At 34.5% G+C, this 22380-nt stretch overlaps 1 protein-coding gene across 1 annotated transcript in view; it reads right to left on the bottom strand.

Moving 5' to 3' along the window:
• Positions 1–22380, bottom strand: part of CASR (calcium sensing receptor) — a 166457-nt gene that overhangs the window by 85830 nt on the left and 58247 nt on the right. Inside the window, exons 2-3 of the mRNA XM_074214645.1 lie at positions 11851–12259; positions 443–749 (exon numbers count right to left, since the gene is read on the bottom strand). Coding sequence (XP_074070746.1) covers positions 443–749; positions 11851–12035 — 492 coding nt within the window. The 5' untranslated portion in view covers positions 12036–12259. The remainder of the gene's footprint in view (positions 1–442; positions 750–11850; positions 12260–22380) is intronic.

The following is a 22380-nucleotide window of genomic DNA, read 5'->3' as shown; positions in this document are numbered from 1 at the left end:
AGTCTTATGGGATTGACATGTATCATTTCCCTATATTCACTGCTGTTAGAACCATTCATATTAAGGAAATTTCATAACTATTGGATTCTTGGTATTGATGCATAATGAAGGGTGAAGTCATACCCAAGTAGGATCATCACAGAATCATATATTTATAGCTAGAAGAAACCTTGGAGGTCATCTAATCCAATCGCTCATTTTACTGATGAAGAAACTGAGGCTCAGGTAAATTAAAAGACTTGTTCATACAAGCAGTTAATGAGAATAGCATGTTTAATTCCAAAGATAACTCTGCAGTTTAGTGTAATCATAAAGATTCAGGACCCTAGCAGAGACTCAAATGACCCAATTCCAGACATGCAGATAAAGTGCTCTTAGCAAATATCTCTTCATTGGATTTGTATGAACCACCCCCCAACAGAGAGCTACCCAAGCCTAGTACCTGAGGTATGTAGAACAGCCCCAATAGGTTTGCCACGGCAGTGGATATGCCAGAGCCTGTAGCTCCAACTACTGCAATGGTGGAGGGGATGTGCTCGGAGCAGTTGCAAAATTCATCCAGGTTCAAGGAATCAATCTTGTTCTGAGCTACAAAACTCAGAGTGGCCTCTAGGGCTTTGGACACTGTGTTGCAGGTGTCAAATATTCTGTATCCTAGAGTCATGTTGGGGAGAAGAATAGGACTGCTGTTTATCTCCTCAATGGCAAAAATCATTGCTTGTAACCATCGAAACCCTCGAAAATTATACCTGAAGAAAAGACATAAGGAAAGTCAGATTTTTCTATCATCCACTATATATATACATGTATGTATATGTATACACACATATATACACACATATGTATGTATATATGTGTACATATATATAATATGGATGTATATTATTATAGAAAGCTAGTGGTTAAATTCAAAGTAAGGAATTTATAATTATAATAGCTACAATTTTCATAGCACTTCATGGTTTATAAAAGTTTTTTACAAATGTCATTCCATTAACTACTCACAACAGTCCTGTGAGAAAGGTATCTCATTACACCATTTTAAAGATGAAGAGCCTGAATCTGGAAAAAAAGGCTAAATAACATGGCCAGAGTCACATATCTGTGTTTGTTTTACATGATCCATAAGAGAAAGTACATATTTTAAAATGAGAATAATATAGCTTCTTTCCATCTGTCATTTTTAAAGCAATGAAACCAGAATACCTTGGAAAAGACTTAAACATATTAATCTGTTTTGAATGTTATTTTATTTTATTCTTTCCAATTACATGCAAACAGTTTGCAGTAGTCATCTTGTAAGTTATGTTAAGTTCAATGAACTAGTAAGTTTTTGAGTTCTCCATTTTTTTACCTTTCTTCTTTATCTAAGACAGCAAGTAATCTGATATAGGTTATACATAAACATAACAATCTTAACCATGATTATCAGATTCTATTAAAAGATAATAATTTATTAATGATAGAATTAGATAGCACATATGATACAAAGCATAAAGAAATAAACACAAGATCAATTTGGTAACTTTTCCTATAATATTAGACCTGAAAGATCATCTGATTCAATTTTCTTATTTTATAAATGAGGAAGATAATTCCCAGAGGGTTGTTGTGATTTACCCAAGGTCATATGACTACAATTTTGTCTCTCACTAGTGAGACAAGGTTCCAGTTCTTCCTTGCTCTCAGTTCTTACTCTTTCATATGTGGCAAAAGCTGAAATAGATGATCATCTACAGTGAATCTGTATATGAAAAACTATGTGGAAAAGATGATTATCTTTTTTTAAAAGAATAAAGTTTCTTGAAACCTTACTATATCAATTCATTTTTGGAGAGGACTCATCCAAGTTTCCTACTTTTTTTATTAAGTTAGTTGGAAACTTTTATGAATTAAATTTTGAATACTGTTGTTGACAAATAGAAGATTTCATTTTGGTACCCAGCTTAAGTTACAAAAATCTCAGCTTATTCCAGAAACACACACACACACACACACACACACACACACACACACACACACACACACACACTCACACACACTTCTCTCTCTCTCTCTCTCTCTCTCTCTCTCTCTCTCTCTCTCTCTCTCCATATATATATATCTGTATTTGTTTTTGTTTTTTGTAGGGCCAGTGCTCTGTTCACTGTACCACCTAACTATCACCTAGAAACTATATTTTCAAAGAAAACTATATTACAACTCTCATTTGAACAGAAAAATTAACAAAATTTTTGATGGATAAAATAGTTTTTGTCACAAGGTTAACAAAATTCCCCCCAAATGGGAGTTGAATGATATAAATGTAACATTTACATAATCACATATAATATGTATATGTATCCAGATAATATGATATATTTACATGTAAAGAGTATAAATATAATTTATCTTTGTAATTTACATAAGCATACATGGAAAATACACATACATATATAATATTGATGAACTTGTTTGTATTTGTATACTTATAAAATAATGAATATTTATGAATTAAAAATACCCTTCTCTTGATTGAAAATCCTCTAAATCTAAGATGTTTAGTTTTCTATACTCATAGTCTGGACTATGCCAACATAGCATGGACATAGTCTAGACTCATGTCAACATCTGAGTTCTCCCCTCATAATTATTCTTAATTTTCCAGATACCACAACATGTGCTCTGTATAATACTGTTTTTATTGGTAATAGAAAATAATGAATAGTATTTGCCCAAAGAAATCCCCCGATCCTGGCTGCCTTTCACATCAGTTGTGGAATGTGTGTGTGTGTGTGTGTGTGTGTGTGTGTGTGTGTGTGTGTGTGTGTGAGAGAGAGAGAGAGAGAGAGAGAGAGACAGAGAGACAGAGACAGAGACAGAGACAGAGAAAGACAGAGAGAGACAGAGACAGAGACAGACAGTGATAGAGACAGAAGAGATAGACAATGACAGAGAGAGAGGCAGAAACAGACAGATGGAGACAGAGACAGAGAGAAGAACAATAGAGAATGAGTAAAATAGAACGCAAAAGGAGGGGTTAAGTCTGAAATTCAGGTCAAGCTAATGACTTTGGTGAATTATAAAATGTTCTACAGGAAAAAAAATCACATTTGGGAGAACAACAACTCTGTGAAGAGGCATGGGAGGTAAACATATCCCAATATGACCATCTGACCTTGGGACATAGCACCAATGGTTAATTCAAATGAGATTCTGCTACTGGGTTTCTTGGTCATTATTAATGGTTACATCATTTCTATGAATTATATCATGGAATTCTCTTTTGAATGCATAAATCATAGGTGTCATAAAGATACCAACTGTCAGATAATCTCCTGTGAAAAAGCACTGAACTCAGTTATGGTGGAGTACTGCTACCCTAGAAGCTTTGACTTTCAAGCCAAATTTACTGGACACTCAACCCCTCTTAGAATTATACTGTATCTCAGCTGTGATTTAACCCAGTGGATTACTCAAGAGGACTTTGAAAATTACAGTTGGACCCATGAGTTTCTGTCAACCTTCCCTCGAATTGTAGTGATCACATATGCCACTAACACTGGTGGGAGAGAGTAAGATAGAAATCCCAGACTGCCCCAGCTGAGCAGTCACAATCTCAGAACCTAATCTGGTTGTAAGATTGTTTCATTCTTTTTGTGCACTGAAGTATGATAGGCTGATATGACAATTGAAAATGCAGTGAAATATAAACTGGAATCTTCAATCTTTTCTTATTCTACCACCAATTAGGTGGTACAGTAGAGATAGCACTGAGAATGAAGTCAGAAAGAGTTAAGTTCAAATCTGGCCTTAGACACTAGCTGGGTGATCTTGGGCAAGTTACTTAACCCTGGCTGTCTCGGTTTCTTCATCTATAAAATGAATTGGAGAAGAAAACGGCAAATCACTTCAGTATCTTTGCCAAGAAAATCTCAAATGGGATCACAAGGAGTTGAACATGACTGAAACAAGAGAACAACTATTCTAGTTAATGGTAATGTGCCTGAAGTTCAAATCCAGTTTTGACTCCAGAATTTTTCTACCTCAAACCTATTGCTAAGAATAGAATGCTTCTTATTCTTCACACCTGAGAAGATGGAGGGATAGAAGACAATAAGGCTGACTAACAGAAGCTTTAATGTTTTTAATGTCTAGCTATGGGTCACTATATAGTTAAATCTGTGATCAAAGTAGACTAAGGGTTGAGTAGGAAATATATTCTATTATTTTATATTATAATAAGCCCTGGGAATAATATCAGTACATGGCTTAGAGTCCAATAGACAGAATGAATGGGAGGGTATCCATCCAGTGATAACAGATGATGAAATGAACTTCTCAATTCATATTTATCCTTCTGTCTTCTCTGCCAGCATGAAGGACTTGGGGATGAAATTCTATTCTAATTTACTCTCCTTTTTTTCAATTGTGTACAACTCTTTGTGATCCAATTTGGGATTTTCTTGGCAAAGGTATTGGAGTGGTTTGCCATTTCCTTCTCCAGCTCATTTTACAGTTGAGAAAATTGAGGCAAATAGAATTAATTAACTTGCCCAGGGTCAAATATTTGTCTAAGACCAGATTTGAACCTAGGAAAAAGAATCTTCCTGACTTCAGGTCCAACTTTCTATTCACTGTACCATCTACATTTTTTATTCTCGTAACAGTTATTTAATACCTCTGGTTTCCCCCAACAAAGATCAGAGAAGCAGCACTGTGGAATGGGCACTGAATTTTGAGTCAGAAAAACTTGAGTTCAATCCCCCCTTGTGACATTTACTAGTTGTAAGATTTTGGTCAAATCATTTAACTTCTTGGTTTCTTCATCTATAAAATGAGTATTGGACTCTATGATCTCTAGACTCCCTTTTGGCTCTAAATCTATAATGTTGTGATACTAGCATATACCACTTGATCCTTAGCATTCATCTGTACTTTTGAGTCATTCTAAGCCTTTGGGTCACATTAAATTTTTGTACTCAACCTCCATTGATCCTTGCCTTCATCTGTCACACATATAAAATCTAGGTTAATTAAGTTGTTGTGCATCCATGTTGTTCTCTTTAGATAAAAACTTTCCTCTTTTATACTTCAGTGAAATGGTTTCTAGTCTCACTCTTGAGAGGTATACCTCCTGGATTGTCTTCTCAAGGAGAATGTTTTGTTGTTGAGTTGTTTCGGTCATGTGTGATTCTCATTTAGGGTTTTTTTTTTGGCAAAGATAATGGAGTGGTTGCCATTTCTATCTCTAATTCATTTTACACATGAAGAACTTAGACAAACAGGGTTAAATGACTTGTTCAGGGTCACATAGCTAGTAAATGTCTGAAGTCAGATTTGACTTCAAAAACATGGGTCTTCCCTGATTTCAAGCACAGTCTTCTATCTACTACACGACTTTGCTATCCTGCTGCCATATTGTAGGCACTATATAAAATGCTAATTATTATTATTATTATTATTAACTACTTCATATATATGTGTGTGTATCTATTCACTTTTTATTTGTGGGGTAAATATTTATGCAATTGTTGTCTCCATCATTAGAATATAATTTCCGGGGCAGCTAGGTGGTGTAGTGGATAAAGCACCAGCCCTGGAGTCAGGAGTACCTGGGTTCAAATCTGGTCTCAGACACTTAATAATTACCTAGCCGTGTGGCCTTGGGCAAGCCACTTAACCCTGTTTGCCTTCAAAAACCTAAAAAAAAAAAAGAATATAATTTCCTTTTCATTAGAGAGTGTTTCATTCTTTGTTATTGTGTTTAGAATAGTACCTGATACATAGTAGACACTTAACAAAATCCTGTTGATTGATTGATCAGGTAGGGTTAGATTAGATGACCTTTGAGATCTTTTCTAACTGTAGCCAACAGATCTTAATCTTTTGATATTGTTATTAAAAAGTATGGTAGTGTTGAAAAGGCAGCTCTTCCTCAAAAAAGACAATGAAGGACACTTCAAGGATGATAGATAGATAAAAATATTTTTTCTTGCAAGTATGTAAGTAGACTTCCCAATTCCGGGCTGGAGCTTCAATATATCTACCCAATTAGAACATGAGTTTGAGGGGGACAATCCATAGGGTAATACTAAAAGTAATGAGATTGTATCGTCTCAGAATTCTTTTCCTTCCATTCCCTTGTAGAAATATATAAACATTTCGTAAGGTTACTGTATAGGAACTTTGAATTTTTTCTTGACAAAATCTCTCAGTGGATGACGACCCATATGAAATTCCAAGACCACAGAGAAAAAAGGCATATTCTCTGACATAGTGAATAGAAAGAAACTTTTACCCTAGGGAATTCTGAGGATTCTAGAGAAGTACAGTTGAAAACGATTTCCAATTGGAGATAGTTTTGTTTAACACTGAATAGAAGGAAGAATGGAAACGTGTTTAGCAGCTAGGCTATTCTTCTGATCCCTTTTATCTCAATGGGAATGTCTTTGAACATTAAGGAAATACTTCTGGTTTGAGCCCAAATCTACATGCACAAAGTTAATAAGATCTAAATAATGCTGATTGTTTGGGTAGACACTATTTTATTATCTTGCTCCTCCAGGAACTCCAAATGAAAAGTGAAATATTTCTCGGAGGTTTTGGGTGGCAGAGGGGAGGCAATTTTTCACTATGTTCTTATTGCTTTCATTATTGTAAGAGCCTGGGACCAGGAATACATTGTATCCCTTGTTGTATCAAAGAAACTTAATGATTATCAAATTTAAAGTTAGTGGAGAGAATAAAGTTGAATAGGGACAAGGTATATTCTCTTTTGGAAGATTAAGACCTTTGGTTTGTGGACTTGTGAACAGGACCTTGAGGTACTTGCTCCTAGACCCTAATTAGAGATTGTGATTGGTTGGAAACTTAGGGTTTTTAGATTTTTATGTTAGTCACCCAAATGGTCTTGAGGAATCCTGGGAAAGGTACAATTCTAGGTAAGGAATAACTGCGAGTTTTTTTAATGTACTTGACTGCACAAATAGATGATTAGAAGTTGATAGCCAATCACAAAACAACTTGACACAGTGGACAGAGCATTGGCTTCCAAGTCAGGAAGACCTATATTTAAATTCCACTTTTGACACTTATTAATGTGCAAGTCACAATCTCTCTGAGGTCCAGTCTTGTCATCTATTAAATGGGCATAATAATAATATATATGGCTGTTGAGATGTCTGTTATTATAACTGATAAAATTATCCATACAAGGAAGTCATTTTATAAACTGACATATTTGGCTTGAGTTAAAATGTTTCTAAGGTAATCAATATGTATATTGATTACTGGGTATGATAAATATAATCTTGTGCATATATAAAACTTAATAGTTGTCATCTGCAAAGGGGTAGTTTCACTAAATATAAAAAATTCACTGTATTTACAAAACCAAATTTTCTGGGGAATCTGGAGGAAGGAGTCTTGCTAATAATTCTGGTAGGGAAGCTGAATATCCATGGTAGAATGAAAATATAAGAATCGGTGAGGATTAATACCTAAAAACACATTGAAAAATGAAGAATTTTTTTGACACAAAACCAAAAGGAAATAAAAATATTCTTGTAAATGCACTCTACTATTTCTTTGTAAATGGTCTCATTTAAATGAAATCCAAATTTCATAAAGTAATTTTGATGTTGCAAGGTGTTCCTTAAAATTGAATGATACTGTTTCCCTTTTGGGGGAAATATTCTTGATCTTTAGGCTCTGTGAGAAACATTGAATGTTTGGCTGAAAAGGATATTAGAGAGATTTTCTAGTTTTTCAGTTTGGCTGACAAGTAGCAATCCAGAAATAAGGGAGAACTCCCTGTTTTCTAAAGAGGTGGCTCATTCCTTTCTGAAAACTTTGATTATTATGAATTTTTTTCTTTTATTGAGTTGAGATTTGTATTTCTGAAATCCTTTATTTCTTGCCCTAAAGTCTAGAAAATCTTCCATATGAAATTCTTCAAATATCTGAAATTGGCTAGTATGTCCTCCCCAAATTCTCTGCATCTGTATATGAACTATCTTGAATTCCCTCGACCAATTGTCTTATGGCATGGTCTCTGGTTTCCTTCTTCTTAATGTACTCTAGTTTTTAGTGTCTTTCCAAATGTAATCTCCAGAAAAATTGCATAATAATATCTAACATTTATATGATGTCTTAAGGATTATAAAATATTTTACAAATATTATCTCATTTTATCCTTATAGTGACTCTGGGAGATAGTGCTATCATTATCAGCATTTTACAGAAGAAGATATTGAAGCAGAGAGAGGTTAAAAGATTTGCCCAGGGTCACACAACTATAAAGTGTCTGAGCTTAGATTTGAACTTAGGTCCTCCTGACTTTAGACCTAGTACTTAACATTGTTGCCTCTAAATGGGATCTGACCAGGACAAAATACAACAGAACTATCACTTTTTTACCTATGGATATTAAATCAACACAAGATTCAATGAGCATTTGTTATTTTCATGTCATTTGGAACTTTCAGGACATTAAAATTCTCCCCATATTTTCTCACAGGTATTGTTGTTCAACTTTATGGCCTTCATCTTATATTTGTGAGGTTGATTTTTGAAACCTAATTGTGGAATTTTCCATTTATTTCTAATAAACTTCTAATTGTCCAGTTAAGTCCCTCATTTTATCATATTATGATTTCTTTGCTTATTGACTCTGTCATCTCACATGTTTATCTTTCCCAGTTTCTGTCATCTCCAAATCTGACAAGCATTACATCTATGACTTGATTAAAGACACTGATCAAAATGTTCAACATGAAAACCTGATCTCCTACATGATGTTACAAACATTCCTCTGAGGCAATGGTTTTCAAACTTTTGGTCCCAAGGTCCCTTAATGCTCTTTAAAAATGAGGATTCTGAAGAGCTTTTGTTTCTGTGGTTATATCTGTTGATTTTACTATACTAGAAACAAAAACAAGATCCTGGACAATAATTCCCTGAAAGGGTCACAAGACTCCCAAAAGTCCCTGTACCATACTTCAAGAATTATTGCTCCAAGGCAATACTGACCCATTGAAGACAATTATACAGGTTCATCAGAATGGTACATGAGAATAGTAATAGACTCAGAATCAGAAAAACTGGGTTTGAATATTGATGCAGATACTTATGCTTTTATCATGAGTAAGTTACAATGTCAGTGCCTTTGTTTTCTCATCTATAAAATGGTCATAATTATATTACTACTAATACCAACTTTAACTTATACTAATAATTGATATATTGATAAATAACTTAACTTTTACTAACACTTAAACTAATATTGTTTATAGTACTGATCTAGGTGCCTCTCTAAAGTTGCCAATGATAAAGGGAGCTTCCTTATCCAGGATTTCTCTGTATCAGTGAAATCATAGTCCAAGTTCCTAATCCCTATTCCTACTATTTACCCTATAGAACTACTATGAGGAAAGTAATTTGTAAACATTAAAGTTCAATATAAATTTAAGTTAATTATTACCCATACTATTGTCTAACCTGTATTCTCCATCTTATCTATATGAGCAGTATGAGAGACTATTACATATCACTGAAATCTTTGACTGTTCTACATCTGCAATATTTCCCTGTACTATTGGATAATTATGCCATCAAAAAACCAAATGAGTTTGTCTGGCATGACCTGTTCTTGATCAAGTCATAGAAACCATTAATAATCATCAATTCCTCTTAACAGTGCCCCACAAATTGCCTTTTTATTATGCACTACAGGCTTTTAGAAAAAATTAGAATAAATTTTACTAACTTCACCTCTGTTGCTATTCCCTTTTTTGAAAATTAGGACATTTACAGTGATATAACTTCTAAACCTATGCTACACAAGGAGATCAAAGAAACAGAAAAAGAACTCATATGTAACAAAATATTTATAGTAGCTTTTTATGGTGGTAAAAAAACTGAAAACAAACTGGTGTCTATCAGTTGAGGAAAGGTTTAACAAATTATGTATTTTCTTTTTGTTGTTGTTTTTTTGCAAAGCAATGGGGTTAAGTGACTTGCCCAAGGTCCCGCTGCAAAGTAATTATTAAGTGTCTGAGGCCAGATTTGAACTCAGTTTCTCTTGACTCCAGCCAGGGCTTGTGTTTTTTCATAAGCTGCCCCAAATTATGCTATTTTCAAAGAAATAAAAACTATTGTAAGGTAACAAATGATGAAAAGAACTGTTTGAGAGAAACCTGGGAAGATTTATATGAACTGATGTAGAAAGAAGCGAGCAGAACTACAAGAACAATTTACACAATAACAATCTTGTAAACAACAAATTATTTTGAAATACATAAGAATATTGAACAATGCAATGATCCACCCTGATTCCAGAGAGCTGATGGTAAAGAATTCTACCCACCTCCTGACAGAAAAAGAGATAAACTAAATAAGTAGAATAAGATAGCTTTCTGGACAAGACCAATATGGAAATTTGTTTTGCTTGATCATGTGTTCTTATTATAAAGATTTTTATTTTTCAATTTAGGGGTAGTAGGAAAGAAGAGAAAATAAATACTTGTTAATTGAAAAAATATTTTAAAAATAAATTCAGAACATTTTCCCTTTTCAAAAATAAAACACAACAATGTTCTCAATATTTCTTAGTCATTTGCATGACTATGAAGAAATGGACTTGCTTCAGAAAGTTAGCTGCAAAAGTTCAAGAATTTTCTTCTCATATTTTCATCAACAATACCACTGCTATGTATGTATGGGATTTTTATAGTTACTTTAGAAAGATGAAAGGCTTAGGAGTAATTGTTAACTTTTCATCTCTTTGGGGGATAAAAGTATTTGATGACATTTTTTCCTTTAAGATAGCTTGAAAACATCTCCCTGACTGCCTTTAAAATTGTCTTATTTCCTGCAAAGATTTCTTCTGTATTTGGTCATATCCAGTTTCTCTTCCTGATTTCTTTTCATATCAGGTGATATACATAAGGGTGAGAATCTATATGTCATAATTGCATTGTGAGCAGTGATGAAATGATTATATATACAAATCCCAGCAGATCCCAGAAGAAATTTTGCTCCACAGATTTCATATTTCTGTGTGTTGTCCTTTCCCCAACCCCACCCCCAGTTTTACCAATACACATTTTTAGGTCTTTGATATGACTTAGCTGGGTTTCAAGATAAATATTGCTAGACTTGTTTCTTCCTTTCCTGATTGTTTTTACTATTTTTCTGAGTCAGGGATTCTCAAGATATGCTCCTCTGTAACAGTTTGCAAATGAGTTTCAAATTGTAGTTCCTGACATCATAACTCTCTGTTGGCAAGAGTGATTAAGTATTGCTGACTGAGGTAATTTCTGGGATCTTTTAGCCTCTGGACTTTTTTGAATTGATTAAACTTCTCTAGAAAATGGTGATAGAATGTGCATTTCTCATTTTCCCTCCTAAAATAGCTCTCAATAGACAGGAGTGAGCCTTAACATTAGTGGTTTAGAATAGCTGACATTTAATAGTGCTTTATGATTTCCAAAGTGCCTTGTACATCTCATTTCAGGGTCATGATAAGTCTATGAAGTTGGCATTACAGGATACTAAATTTATTTTACAGAAGAGGAAACTAAGGCTTATAAGACATTAGGTGATTTACTCATGGCTGCCCAATTGGTTAAGGTTAGAGTTGAGATTTGAATCAAGTCTTTCTGATTCTATCCACTAAACAATTATATGTTTAATTTACTTCTATCTGATTACTTTAAGTTTTACATATACATATACATTTACATATGCAATGTCTTCCTACTGAATTTTTATCCTTTCTTCCAATTTGGCATTTACTTTGAACTTTGTGATTATAACCCCTTAAGAGAAAATCAGACTCTGTGTATCTGTGTGGATTCTTTATCTTACCTGATGCATTCCACTGACTCAGGCCTTGACTTTAGATCTTGATCTTTAGCTGCTACTCCAAAGTGAATTGGGAAGAGTCCCCCAAGAATAATATCCCCCTTCTTCTGTGCTCTCTGGTCAGGGCCATAAGCAGAAGTATTCCAGGAGAATGCCAAGAGGATCAAGCAACATCTGTAATAGGTCATTGTTTCTCTTTTCTCCAGGAAGGAAAAAACAGGGTGCAAGGAAATAGTCTCCTGAGAGCCTTTCACTCTCTGCTTTGAGGCCACATGTCTACAATGATATTAACAGCAGAACAGTGGTCTCCATGTTGGTACTTTGCATGCCATTTTCTCCATTATAGAATGGTTTGGTCAGGAACACTCAATTCCTCAAACTTAATATCATGTAGAGACCATCTGTCATACTTCTGAAAAATAAAGATAACAAAGGAACAAAGCAAAATTTTCATTTTCATGTCTTTTTTTAGTCTGTTCTTCTTTTCTTTGTTCTTCCCTTCATCTAACCTTACAGTTATCATTTTTTCTTGGTGTTCGTTATCGTTTAATGAAAATAGACACCAGAATTTCATAAAGATTAGAGGAGGAAAATTTTTAACAAAGCTCATATTCACTCATTCATTCAAATTTTTCCCAAGTATTAAAATGTGCAATACATCAAACTAGACACTGAGGGAAGAAAAAGATCAATAAAATATGGTCAGGGCCCTCAAGAAGGATATTAGGTAGTAGAATATAATATATCAGTAAGAATTTACAAGGTGCCTTATATGTTCCAGTCTTATTTTACATGCTGGGTAATTGTAAAGAAAAATAACATAAAAAGGTTCCTTTAAGAATCTTACATTCTGGGGTGGCTAGATTGCACAGTGTAGAGAGCATTGGCTCTAGAGTCAGGAGTACCTGAGTTCAAGTCTGACCTCAGACACTTAATAATTACCTAGCTGTGTGGCCTTTGGGCAAGCCACTTAACCCCACTGCCTTGCAAAAACCTAAAAAAAAAAATGAATCTTACATTCTATTGGGGAGAAATAATATATACACATAAAAAAGAGATATAGGAAACATGCAAACTAGAAGGTAATTAATATTTTTAGAGGTGGATACTTTAGATTAAGAAAAGTCTCAAATGGGAAATGGTGCTAGAAATAACCTTTGAATGAAGCAAGGGACTCTTAGAGATGAATATATAAGAAGTAAGCATATCTTTGTTTACAGATAAATATAATGAAATAGGATAAATGAATAACAGGAATATAGAGTGCTGTAATATCTATCAAGTCTTGCTTTCATCCTTCAATATGGTACCCTGGATTTTCAAAGATTGCAGTTAGTTGACCATTATCCATGCTGGAAAAGATTTGAATAAGGACTTGACTCTAGACTACTTGCAAATATTCTGAGGATCAATTTAATGAGTGTGAAGAGACTTATCACCTGTAATCTGGCCCTTAGAAAATGAATACTTTGATTCATTAAAATAAAGAAAATTTTCTTAGTTCCTTCTTCTAATTCTTCATGGTGGTAAACTTGGGGAAATGGAGGGCTAAGGGTTCTAAGAAAACTCAATTATACAATTTTTAGATCACCTCAATGAATAGAGCTTCAGGCCTGGAGTCAGGAAGACTCATCATCCTCAATTCACATCTGGTCTCAGACCCTTAATAACTGTATGACCCTGGGCAAGTCACTTTACCTTGTTTGCATCAGTTTTCTCATCTATAAAATGAGTTAGAGAAGGAAATGGTAAACCACTCCAATATCTTTGTCAAGAAAAATTCCAAATGGGATCACAATCAGTCACAATTGAAATTACTGAACAAAAAATAATTAACTGATCATTAATGCCACACAAGGCACTTTTAAAAGAGGAAGTCATTTGCTCACCAAGGTTTTTCCCCCCATTGTCATGACAGAGATTTAGTACAGAGCCCAAACTGAGGGATTTTCTAAAGATCACAAGATCTTTCAGATGCTCCTATTTGCATATGAATTGTGCTAGCTGACTGTATCTATCCCTGAAACATTGTAGACTTCCTAAATATGCTTCTTAATCAACTTAAAGAATTATAGCAATGTAAATCAATTGCTACAAGGAGAACAAAACATTCTAAAACTCTTGGTCAACAAATACCTAATTTATCAAATGGAAAACTCAATTTAATACTTAATTCTTCAGTCTGCATTTAGAATATAGATTAATTTATAATTATCCATTTAGGAAAAACCTTTTGGATAAGCATGAATACAAAAGGCAAGTAAATGGACAACAAAAAAGCTCATACTTCACAATGTACATTATTTACCTATCTATATAAAGACACATATCTATTTACATACATATTACATATGTAATCAGCACAATTATACATATATGTATAGATTGGTATATGCACACAATCTCAATTCTGAATATATATATATATATATATATATATATTAATATATGTAACATACATTGTAAATGGTTTAATTGAACCTAGACTTGAACAGGAGAAGAATAGACTTAAGTTGCCTTTGGGAAATTACAAAATTTTTAAACTATTTCCAAATTTCTCCCTGAAACAAAGGACCTCAGTCCTTCAAATATCAAGAAAAAAGAGAAGAAAGTCCTCAACTTTCTTCCTGAAGAAGGGTGGCCTCTGTGGCTAAATTCTGGAGGACAAGGACAAGAGTAGTTCAAGATGGACAGGCATGGATAGGCTGAGATTTGCATTACTTGAGGGAATTTCTTCAATGAGATCATAAATTCCTTTGAGTATTTTGAGTACTAGATTCAGATTAAGGGAAAAACAATCACTTGTGTCACCCACTGCGGTGCTGATGTCAAGGAAGGCTTAACAGCGGAAGTGGCATTTGAGGTAGGTCTTGAAATGTTGAGTAAGATTTCAATAGACAACAATGATTAGAGAAAGCATTCCAGACATGAGAATTTAAGTGAACAAAGGGGACAGAGGCAAGAAAGCCTGGAATGTACTTGGGGGGATAGAGAGTAACCAGCTTGGTTGGAGCATAAGAAAACAAGAGGGGAAAAAATATGAGAGAAAACCAGGAAGGTAAGTGACAGCCAGATTGTACAAGGTCTTGAATACTGCTCTGAGGAACTCCATCATCACCTGAAAACCATAAAATGTTTATGATCAGTAGAGTGACAGGATCAGAGTTATGAGCCGGTGACACCTAATTGACATTAATATGTGACATGTATTAAGGTCTTTATTGCAAGAATCCAGGTAATTTCCCCTGTTGCTGTCTTCTCCCTTTTAATCAATCTGGATTACCAAGCAAAATAGGTCAGAAAGGGGGCTCTTTATCCCTTGTTAATTATAAAACAAGGTGAGAGAAATGTGTTGCCATGGAATAAGAATCAGACTAGACATGAGGAGCCAGGTTATTCTTGGAGTACTGATATTAACTGTGGAATTTTGAGCAAGTAACTTTATGTCTACTGGTCTCATGATAAATAAAAATAAGAGATGATAGCTAAGAACTCTGATCTCTCAAATTCAATGACAGTTTCTCTGTAAAATGAAGGGGCTAGACTAGAGACGTCTTTGCAGTTTTAGTATAAAATACTGACCACTGTTATTTAACAATAGCTTTGGTGCCTTTCAATGTTAACTTTATTATTGACTGTTGAATTATTCATTGTCTATACTATTTCTTTATTCTGTCTTTTTCACCCTCAATAACTTCAAATAAGTCTCCCATATTTCTTTCAGTTCTTCATATTTTTCATTCCCTGCAGTGTAGTAATAATCAATTGCATTCAGATACCATAAATTGTTCAACCATTTCCCAGTTACTGAAACATCAGAAATATATTTTATTTGAAATTTTTATGACTTTTGTTTTAATTTTGTAAACTTCTTGGGGTATTGTCCTAATAGCCTCTTTAAAAAAAAAGGAAGGAAACATTCTATTCTCTTGCATCCAAAAGAGTTTGAGTGATATTTCTGTGATTTAGAACATAAGGATGCTTCACAGATTTAGATTCAAATAATGTTATTTCAAACAAACTCCCAAGAAAAATAATATTTATTTTGTAATATTTTATTTTTTTCTTGTATTTGTTTTTATTATTAGATATAAATATATTTATTATTATATTTAAAACTGCATTTATTTTGTACATTTATATTTTACTTTAAGGTTTCCAAAATGCTTTACAAATATCACATTATTTGACCCTCACAACACCTTCAGAGGTGGGTGTTTATTATTAACTGCATTCTATAGCTGAGGAAATTGATGGGGCAGCTAGGTGGTGCAGTGGATAGAGCACTGGCTCTTGAGTCAGGAGAACCTGAGTTCAAATCTAATCTCAGATACCTAGCTGTTTGATCCTGGGCAAGGCACTTAATACCGCTGCCTTACAAAAACAAAAACAAGACAAAAAGATGAGGAAATTGATTCAGAAAGAAGATTAGTGACTTGTTCAGGGTGATATAGTTAGAAAGTGTCTAAAGTTGAATTTGAACTTCGGTTTTCTGATTCCAGGGCCAGCACTCTAACCATTGTGTCACTTAACTACCTTTATATTTTAGAATATCTGCTATAACACCTTTAGCTTATAACATATACCAATCACCAAATACCACGGCATAAAAAGGAAGATGTAGGTTCTTTTCAAAGAGGATTTCATGGTTGCCTCAGGAGTCAAATGCACTGCCCTTCCCCTCTCTCTTCCTCACCCCCAGAGGGTTAGAGTTGGTTATGTACTAGCCATGTTTCAGTAGCCATTGACAAAGACACTCAGTTATATCTGTGCACCCTATCAGCCAGGGTGGATGTGAAAGTTTGAATAGAATGCAGACATGGATTATATGATTATATCTTTCTTCTTCCTATCCCTTTTCCTCCTGAATTCTATTTTCAATGTTCTAATATCTCTCAAATTCTGAGATTTCTTCCTTTTTCCTTTCTCCCAACCCTTTCTCTGTCTCAGTTATCTGTATGTCTTTCCTTCCCCTTATCCCATCTTTTCTCTCTTTTCCATAACTCCTTCTTCATCCTTTTCTCTTCACTCTCTTTTCTCCATGCTTCCTTCTCATTCTCTTTGTCCTGGAAAGAGAAGGACCAGAAGTCAACCTGATTTTCATTCCCAGTGAGGCCACATAGTAGCTACATGCCATTGAGAAAATGATTTCATTGATATGGGTCTCCATTTTGTTCAGTAGTAAGATGAATGGATTGTTTATTTTTTTTGTCTGTATTTTTTTTCCACAACATGGGTAATATGGAAATAAGTTTTGCATGACTTCACAGGTATAACCAGCTTCACACTGCTTGCCTTCTCAAAGAAGAGGAGGATGGGAGGTACAAAGACATAAAACTTTGGAACTCAAAATTTTAAAAAATGATTGGTAAAGAGGCAGCTAGGTGGCATGGTGGAGTGAATGTTAGCTCTGAAAACAGGAGGACTTAAGTTCAAATCTGACTTCAGACATTTAGTAACTGTGTGACCCTGGGCACATCACCCAACCTGCCTCAAAAAAAATTGAAAAAAGATTGGTTTTTTTACATGTAATTGGAAAATATTGAATGTAATAAATAAAAAGAAATTTTTAAAAATGAATGGATTTTATTAGATCAGTTCTAAAATCTCTTTCTTATGGTGCTCTTATGTGCTACTATTTTCAAAACAGTCAAACATTAGCAATCGAAAAGGAACTTTTGAGTTCAATTTCATTAAATGAGATGTGGTTCACTTTTGGCCAGGCCCAGAGGGCACAGAAGGACTTGGGGAATAAGAATGACTTGCTGATTAGGTCATGGCTCAAATTCTCAAGTCCTAAACCAGTATTTACTTTGATATTGGAAGGCCTTGTGAAAAGGAGTCTGGGGTGGATGGAAAAGGAGGGGGGAGAAGAAGGTGAGTGATGAAGATTTAGGGTGTTCCTTCAGAGAAGGAATGATATCACACAAAACAGAACACTTTCCCTTACCATCTTTCCTTAAACACACAGCTTCAAATTTCTCAAAATTCTACATTTCTTGACAAGGAAAATGACTTTCCTAAGTTCTTTTATTCATTCACTTGTGAAATGTTTATTAAATACAATATGTAATAAATGTACCATAGCATGTTTTGGGAGAGATATAAATACTTGATATTTGAATTTGAATTTGAAAGAATTTAAATTCTAAGAAGGGAAGAGCAGATGAGTCCACAAATAATATAAATTATGTGGTAAGTGCATAAGAAGAGCATAAAGTTCTATGAGATCAGGGAACATTTCAGACATGAAAAGTAAGTCACCAAAGTTTCAGTTATTTGCCCTATGCTATTTATCAACCTCATACTAAAAGAATAGAAACTGTGATCTCTCCATTTCTCAGAAATTTGTCTGACAAGTATGAACCTAATACCAAATAGGAATTTACTTATTTCATTTATTTTACTACAGAGAGCTCAGAAAGAACAAGCTATCTTTAATGAATAGTAGCTGTAGTGGCAACTCTGTAGAATATGGACTTTTTTGCCTTTGTTCTGGACATGTATTGTAAATGTGTGTATGTACACACAAATACATATACGTATAATACATATAAGTATATATTTTTATATGTCATCATAAAATCTGATATGAGTGAAGAATGTTACCCTCTACTCATCTACTCTGCATCCCTAGCCCTGTATAACTCATTCTGCTAAACCTTCTACTATCCTTTACTTGATTGATAACACATTCATGTGACATGTTTCCATGTATGTCTGCCATGAACATGTAGGTAAACACTAGATGTGCACATGAAAATACATGGGAGTTGTGTATGTGGCAGTGTTAAGTGATATACATGCATGTATAAATTTATTGTTGTTCAATTTCAATTGTATCCAACTCCTTATGACCCCAAATGTGATTTTCTTGGCAGAGATGTTGGGGGGGTTGCTATTTCCTTCTCTAGCTCATTTTACAGAAGAGCAAACTGAGACAAACAGGGTTAAATGACATTCCCAGGGTCTAACTGTCTGAAGTTGGATTTGAATTCAAGTCTTCCTACCTCCAGGTCTGATGCTCTGTCCACTATGTTACCTCGCTACCCAAACCCACAAATACACACACACACACACACACACACACACACAATATGTATAACCAAGTGATTATACCATTAGTTAGTATATGGCTAGTAAGTGTCTGAGGTTGAATTTGAACTTTGTTTTTTTCTGACTCCAGGGCCAGCTTTATCTTTTATGCCACCTAAAATGTGTGCATGCATGCATACACAAATCGACACATACATATATAAGTGAATATGTGCATATATATAAAAAGATATATGAACTTGGGTCATGCTACTATTATAATAATACTATATTATATTATACTATATATCATACCATATATTATTATTAATATGTATATTATAAACTATATTATATTATACTCATATCATACTATATATATTATTATATACATATATAAGTTATTAACTTCCATAAATATAGATGCATAGCTATTTAGAGACATATGCTACATAGAAGTTTCATTATCCTCTCTCCAGTCTTGATCAAAGACTTTTATACAAAGGAAGGAATATTTTGCTTTGGTATGAAGGTGATCTTTCAGCATGAGGGAAACATAAAAACAGGGACAGGTCACACACCACTGGCTCCATCCACTCCCACTTGCCTGCCAACTACTCAGCCATGTGCACTTCGTCTCCCTGACAACAGGTGTGACTTCTCTAGGCTCCATGCCTCATTTAGTTCCGGTAATGGCTTAATTGAGTTGGAAAAATGCAAGGACAGGAGCCGTGATAAAAACTAGCTTAGTTGTATTTCTGTTATTCATTAGAAAAAGCCATTAAGAAAGAGCAAGGAAAAGATGAACAAAAGAATAAAGTGAGGAATTCAACATATAATGGGGATTAAAAAGAATGGAAAGAGCCAAAAATAGAAAGCATATATAGAAAACAAGTAATAAATTTTTAATTTTATAGTGCTTTAAACTTTACAAAGGCATAGCCATAATGATATATATATTAGCCATATTCCAATAATAAATGCTTAAGTTCTTTTTCATTCATACATTCATTCATTCATTCATATGAAGTGCTTTCCCCACAAAATCTTGTGAAATAAACCATCGAAACTCTCCATTTTACTGACCAGGAACCTGAAATCAGTGAAGTTAAATGACTTGTTCCTGAACACACAGCTAGCAAATCCAGGACTCAAAACTAGATTCAAAGAGCACTGAATTTCTAACTCCAAATTCAGTGCTCTTTGAACCCCCATGAAGCCACCTTTCTAGGACAATTTGTTCAGTTGTTTCAGTTGTGTCTGACTATTCATGATCTGATTTGGAGTTCTTTTGGTAAAGATAATGGAATTGGTTGCCATTTTCTTATCTACCTCATTTTAGAAATAAGGAAACAGAGACAAACAGGGTTAAGTGACTAGCCCAGGGTCATACAGCTAGAAAGTTATCTGATGCCAGATTTGAACTCAGGAAAAGTCTTCCTGCTCCAGGTCAGGCACTCTATCCACTGTACCACCTAGCAACCCTTTCTAGGAAAAGGAATGCCAAAAAAGGAATTAATCAGGAAGAAGAAAAGTCAACAAAGGCAAGAAAGAATGCACATTCTCATCTTCACTTTGACAATGGGTGAAAAATTCTTCTCACTTTGGATTCTGACATTGCAACAGTCTCCATGTTTCAAAACCTGACTGAAAAGAGAACTGGGAACAGAACTGGTAACACAAATTTTTGCTGTCTGGATTGTTTACCAAAACACCAGAGGGTAATCTCTACTATGGCATGGGTACCCATAGAAGTGTGGTCAGGCACAAAGGAAAGCTGTTCACTGTTTCTTTCAGGTCTAAATTTGATTGAGAAGGGGAAGGAGCTGGGAGTTAACATCAAATATAGAATCCTTGGACTGAGTCAGACAGGCTGGGCTGCCTTTGAGCAGATGAATGTTTAAGCCAAGAGTGGATGCCCTGACCAAGGATGAAAATCTGAATTCATTAGCATCACTGAAAACCAGTAAATGTTATGAATGATTACAGAGAAAAAAGTTTCCTTTAAATTTCATTGATTAGAGAATCTTAAGAATCAAAGGACCTGGGTTGAAAAATCTACCTTTTTTTTTTTTTAAGGTTTTTGCAAGACAATGGGGTTAAGTGGCTTGCCCAAGTTAGGTAATTATTAAATGTCTGAGGTCAGATTTGAACTCAGGTACTCCTGACTCCAGGGCCGGTGCTTTATCCACTATACCACCTAGCCACCCCTATCTAATAGATTCTTAAAAACTACTAGCTGAATGCTTGAGGGAGGGGGGGAAATCTTGAACCTGCCCAGTGCTGTGAATTATTGTCCACTTCACTAGCCTTAACTCCCAGCCTTAAAGGAACTATCTAAATGTCCTACTAATGCTGATAGTTGTGGGGGAGTGGGCATATTAGAAAGGTGATTTCTAGGTTTTGTGGTATCCAGTTTAGAGCAACATTTGCATGTGCAAAGGATGGAGAGTTAATATTTGGTTTACCTGATCAAGGTGATTTGAGAAATGCTGCAAATCAGAGTGTGAGAGAATAAAACTATTATGATTGGGTCATAATTTCTGGGCAACTGGAGGCATGTTTCAGGTTGATGGGTTTAACTCTCTTGTGGCAAATCTTAATTGAAGGAGTACGGAGACAGTAAAAATTAGGGTGAGGTACAAGTAGACTTAAAGCAAATGCATAAAAATATGTGTATGTGCAAATGTGTTTTGACATCATCCTGCTGTTATTCTGTTGGCTTTTTAAGAAAAATTATTTATTTAAAGCAATGGGGTTAATGTGACTTCCCCAAGGTCATACAGCTAGGTAATTCTTGTCTGAGGCTGGATTTGAATTCAGGTCTTCCTTACTCCAGGGCCAGTGCTCTGTCCACTGCACCATCAAGCTTCTCTTCTGTAGGTTTTTTATTCTAGCATTACATTGCATTGCTGTCTACTGATTTTTATTCTATTTTGTAGAGTAATTTTCCAATTTATCCAAGTCATTTTGAATTTATTTCTATCTTCCAGAATGTTAAAAATCATCTTAATGTATCACACTCTGCAAATCTGATGAGAATATTCTCAATTACTTAACCAATTCAATAATAATGAGATCTATGGAATACTTCCAAATAACTCATAATTTATTCTTTATGGGTGACATTCAGGTTTGTAAAATGTGAACCACTGACTGTGGGTTTGAATCATTTCATCACACATTCCAGAGACCCTCTCTTATGGTTGTGGCAGCAATTTTGTTACCTGCCATTAGATAAGAATCATAGTGATAATAAAGATAGAGACTAGACCAGTGAGTTCATTAGTATAGTGTAGTGGTTCCCAATTTTTGTTGATGTTCTGAGAATTCCTTTCAACCTCCAAAAATGTGTTGTGAACTCTCAGGGTAATCTAATGTATATTATAATATTCTACAATTACTGCTTAAGATGCCATTAAGGAATTTTTGGAGTAAACTCCTTGATTTACTCTTAACTGCCAAGGAGTCCATGAACAATAAAAGAGAATCACTGGT

The sequence above is a fragment of the Macrotis lagotis genome, chromosome 1 (genome assembly GCF_037893015.1).
Source record: "Macrotis lagotis isolate mMagLag1 chromosome 1, bilby.v1.9.chrom.fasta, whole genome shotgun sequence".
In the NCBI taxonomy this organism is placed as follows: Eukaryota; Metazoa; Chordata; class Mammalia; order Peramelemorphia; family Peramelidae; genus Macrotis; species Macrotis lagotis.
This window is presented reverse-complemented; position numbering and strand designations above follow the sequence as displayed.